The 4,982-nt window shown below is 45.6% G+C and overlaps 1 protein-coding gene across 1 annotated transcript in view; it reads right to left on the bottom strand.

Moving 5' to 3' along the window:
* Positions 1 to 228: 228 nt before the first annotated feature.
* T265_02131 (hypothetical protein) overlaps positions 229 to 4,982 on the bottom strand; it is a gene marked incomplete at both ends in the record, with an annotated part of 8,096 nt that continues 3,342 nt past the window's right edge. The window contains one exon of the mRNA XM_009166305.1: positions 229 to 759. Within this exon, the coding sequence (XP_009164569.1) occupies positions 539 to 759 (221 nt within the window). The remainder of the gene's footprint in view (positions 760 to 4,982) is intronic.

Raw genomic sequence — 4,982 nt, 5'->3', positions numbered from 1 at the left:
TTGCGTTCCTACACGAACGGGCTTGGTCCTAAAGCCGAAACACGAGATGGTATGCAGACATAGCACCCAAACTTGAGTCGCTTCAGTGAAATAGCACACCGGTATGGATATTCGAAGACTGGTGAACGGTACCGAAACGGTTTTCAAAACTAGGCTAAATTATCCGAGATGAATGACGAAATTTGCCCATGATTTCGCGGAAATGTTAGTCAGAGAGATGGGTATTAATTGTTGAGGCCTGGAGATATGTACAATAACAGAACAAAACAAGTAGTTGGAGATTGTGAAGGATTGTACAGAGAACATATATCTGCGTAGTTGCATGTAGGTGAATGATATGGGCTTTGTGGCACAGAGATATTCAAATCAGGACGTCATCTATATAGTTTGTTCGCCGAGATCCGATGGAATGGGCCAACGCACTGACAGCAGAAAAGCATCTGCTGTAGGAAGCACGTAATCATGCTGACCAAAAAATAGACTCCCTAAGTACATGAACTGATTGAAAGAATGACAGATTACATTGTGAACATCAAGACTAGTCCATAAAAGCTTCCGCCTTTGAGAAGTTGTCGGCTTGTGGGGAGTCAGAGCTGTCACCATGCTGTTGGAACTTTCTGTCGTTTTTCCGCTTCTCGTAATTGCGTTTATGCCTCAGGCGTACAAACAAACTCGGAGAATCATAGCCAGACCGTCTTCCACTAAGCCGTTCTACCCAGGAAAGACGAGTCCTTGGAACAGAGTCAAGAGATGGAATATCTATGTGGGAATCAAGAATAGACGTGTGTAATCACAGTCTGCAGATAAACGTAAAGCAAGTGTATGAAAAAGAAATATATCGGAATTTGCCTTATAACCACCTCGATGCATGCAGATACGATTGATAATCAAAAGCACCAGTCTACTGAAGGATGGAATTAGATTGTAAAGTAGCTTCACCCGTAGTGTTACAGATTACGGAGTGATCACCTGATTGCATGTTTGTTTCAAACCCAAACTTGTCGAGTGTTGATTAGATTGGCAGTATTTCAACTATCCTGCTTTCTTCAGCTTGTTCTTTCAGTTCGACCAACTGAGACAGAACGTACACAGAAGAATACAATACTGTGGCTCAAAGACTGGTTTATTTTGTTGGTTAACAGTGAAAGGGGGCCATTGCTTCCTCAACACCAAACAACGTCGCAAATAAATAACATGGGGAAGAGTGAAGAAGTACGTATATATCAAACCCTATCTGGTCAATGGTGTGGTGTAGTGCATGTACGACAGTAACACCGTCGTCTGTCTCGTACACTAATCACGTGCGCAACCGACTGGTCGGTGGAACAGACCCGTGGGGGGGGGGTGACTCTTGCGGTATTTGACCAACCACAAATGAATCGGAACAAGCGAATTCGTAACGGGGTGATAGGAAAACGGATCTTTGGTGAACCGGAAGTCATTTTAATAGAAACATATCCAGCACTGCGAACTAAGATGGCTGAGCCATTTGTTGAACAAACCGAGCTATCGCCTACGGGAGCGAGCGCCGTTTTTCCGTACCTAATTCGGAGTGGCGGAAACCTAGAGATGGACAAAACATGACGTGGCAGAGGGGGACGAACGACGTTATGATAAGTCTCGGTGCTGTTGACCTTCCAGGATGTCGCGCGATGACGCTCTGTATTTGAGAGAATGTAATTAAAGACAGTGGCTAACCGATGTCACCGGCGTTCGTGCTGTCAGTTTCTATCCAGACTGCCTGACAGTGTTGGAGGTGTAGGCACCTCGGATATTCCTGGTAGGCCGACCTTAGGTGCACCTCATCGTCCATTGTAAGGCTTTATTCAAATAACCTGACACGCAGCAATGAAACATCAGTGTTCTCTTCTAATGTTTCTGTCAATATTGATGGTGGTGATTCAACGATAATGAAAATACAAAAAGCACGGCGGAATTTAAGACATGGAAAACAAGTAGTGTAGGGTCAGTTAGGATTCGCATACATCTGCCAAGTACGCCACCTTTCAGCAAACGCTTGCATAGAATAGTCAAACCAAGAGAAATGCTGACGTAATATCTCCAATGATCTGCGGCACGTGTAACATGGTCCTAACGGCTGACAAAGACCGAGGATTCGATGAAAAAAAACTACGGTTTGTGCAGAAACCAGCCTGCTCCATACGCACCGTCTGACAAACAACCTACTACAAAATCAAGTTTACGCCCGTTCGTCGGTACAACTCTTACGCGAAGCCTCCTTGAAAATAGGAGAAACAAACGACTCAGTAAACGCCCGGGAAACCAAGCATTTCAGAACAGCGCATAGTGCTTCAGTCCTAGGATAGCCAAGGGGTGATCGGGACCAGACAATTCATTGAGCTTTGGAGTGTGATTCACCTGTTCTCTCTTGTGTAGAATTTGGAAATAAACCAGATTTCCTCCACCTTAACCGTGAGCGAGTTGGCGGCTGTGGGGGGCCAAACTGCCAGTGAGAGTGCTCCGTCAGGCTATTTAGATGAAGATGGAGACCACACTGTAGTACCATCTACCCCAGACGTTCATTCGCTGGCACCTGGTGGTTTCGCACAGACAGTACGCATAAGATGTAGTTGTTTCCAAGTGTCCCTGGCTAATGAGAGCTTACACATAAAGCACGTTCTGATTATCAGTTTCACGTTTTCCTCATAGACACGCTAATCTGACGCCCCAACTAGCGGTTGCTGCTTCATGCTCAGTGATAGTAAGGTTCTAGGTACGTTCGTTTAACAGTTGGATTGTGTGTAAAGCCAGTCACAATCGTGTCGCTCGGTTGGATCGCAGCCATTTGAACTGGCGCAATGGACAGTGTCCCATGTTGTTCTGCTGGGTAGTCAAGCATGGTGGTTAGCCTCGCCCTAGAGTCCTTCTGGCAATTAACCAAAACAAGGGTTTCTGATAACCTATTAGCGTTGTATATCTTGTCGATTAGCGGCATCAAAATGCACATACGTTGCACAACCGCGTGGTCCAGCATAAGGGACCGTCTTTTACGTTACCCTACTATCCATACCTAGTTACGGTATGATCAGCGTAACCAAGGGTATGCCAAAAAATTCAGGCACCCAAATACAGAGTGGTGATTGTTAAATCAAGCGTTTTCCCACAGGAACTGGTGACCTGAACCGCTCAAAGTATCTGGGCTAGAACTTTCTGGACCAAATGAATCACTCAAAAGCGTCCCAGCTGGTGACAGTTGACCAATGCTAGCATGAATGCCTTTGACGGGATTTGCTAGGGGATACTGAATCTCGTCATGGTGTGACAGGCCGGGTGGTTNTAGAACTTTCGGACCAAATGAATCACTCAAAAGCGTCCCAGCTGGTGACAGTTGACCAATGCTAGCATGAATGCCTTTGACGGGATTTGCTAGGGGATACTGAATCTCGTCATGGTGTGACAGGCCGGGTGGTTATACCGTAAATTGCTTATGCAGTATCCAGAGTCACTCCTATCAGGTTGGTCAATCTATGAGGCCTGAAAAAAATCTCCTGGTCCGACGAGTTGGGGGCTGGGATAAGTGTGGTAATTTATTCCATGAAACCCGGACTGTTCTAATTTAAATTAACTCCCGCTGCCTTGTGTCCAGACTGTTGAACTAAATCTTGTGGTTGAGACCTCTAGTCGGTTTCTTGTCTAGGTCCGGACTACCTAGGAGTTTCGGCCATAAATGACAAATAAAATGCATTCACGCCACATCGGTTGTCGCGTGGTAAAGTCAGTCGGTTTCCCTCGTTCGCTGCACACATTGGGCGAATAAGTGAAAACATGAGGTTAATGGCGATGTCCATCCTTTTTCAACATTCTTTCTCAAATCCTATCACATCCCACTTAACACTTATGGTTCCGTAGATCTAAGCTGTTGATACATCAATCAGGTACTTTTGGGAGTACTGCTTACATGCCACTGCTCACATCTGGGTATTTGTGTTCACTAACCCAAGCAAGTATTCCCGATTACACACTCTGGTTCATAAGCACACTGGTCTCGTGCCCAATCTTCACACTTTGACAATGAACGTTTGCTGGACCTTTGGAACTCGAAGAGAAGATCCAAGCAACGGAATTGAACTTAGGGCAACTTCGTTATCCATATGCTATCGGTTATGAAATCCAAGTGATTCTTCAACTGCTAGTTGCATCAGTGTTGGCATAGCTCTCAACTCCTGAGATGAGACTTCTTTGTCTATTTGTATGCCTATAATGGTCGCTTCTGTCGTTCGCCTGCCTGCTGCAATAAGAAATCACAGCAGTTAAAATGATATCCGCTGTTAGCCTAAAATTTCTGCTTATTCACCAACCAACCAAAACGCTGATTTAATCAGCATCTTAACAAGAAATTGGCGTTTAATCAGAGTTCAGATTTTGCGTCAATCGCCAAGGATTTTCATGCACACGAAGGGTGCCTCAGTCAAGCTCACATAAGACTTTGGTGGCACGTTTAGTTTGGACGTAATGATAATGGTTCGTAACTTTGTGCTGACTACCAATTGTTCTTCAGCGGCACTGGAAGTGGGGACGGGGGGGGCAGTTGAAGCCGCTGTTACCTGGCGCCACCTTACCATTAGGTGACTGGAGCTACACCGATCATTATCTACTGATGGTGAGGCTCAGCATTCGATCGCTGATCATTCCGGAATAAGTATGACTATTCAGAACATGCCCCCCCCCATCCGGTGTAGAATTTAACCGATTTTCATGGGTAAACTCAAGTAAAAACCGTCGTTTAGTCATCATCATCATCATCAAAGACAGCAACATCAGTGTTGGCACCGATGTTTCACTTCCGTACATGCGACGGCCGATGTGGCATGAGAGTATTGTTAGTTGTGTATGTCGTGGTTGTACGAGGGCTGGGATACTGCCAGGAAGCCCACACATAAATAGGAGGATGATTAGGGTCCCCAACCAAAGCCTTTGGCTCAAAAGCCTAACAGCAGGGCAGCGGTGTATGGCGGGGAGTG

Source organism: Opisthorchis viverrini, assembly GCF_000715545.1.
Source record: "Opisthorchis viverrini unplaced genomic scaffold opera_v5_25, whole genome shotgun sequence".
Lineage (NCBI taxonomy): Eukaryota > Metazoa > Platyhelminthes > Trematoda > Opisthorchiida > Opisthorchiidae > Opisthorchis > Opisthorchis viverrini.
This window is presented reverse-complemented; position numbering and strand designations above follow the sequence as displayed.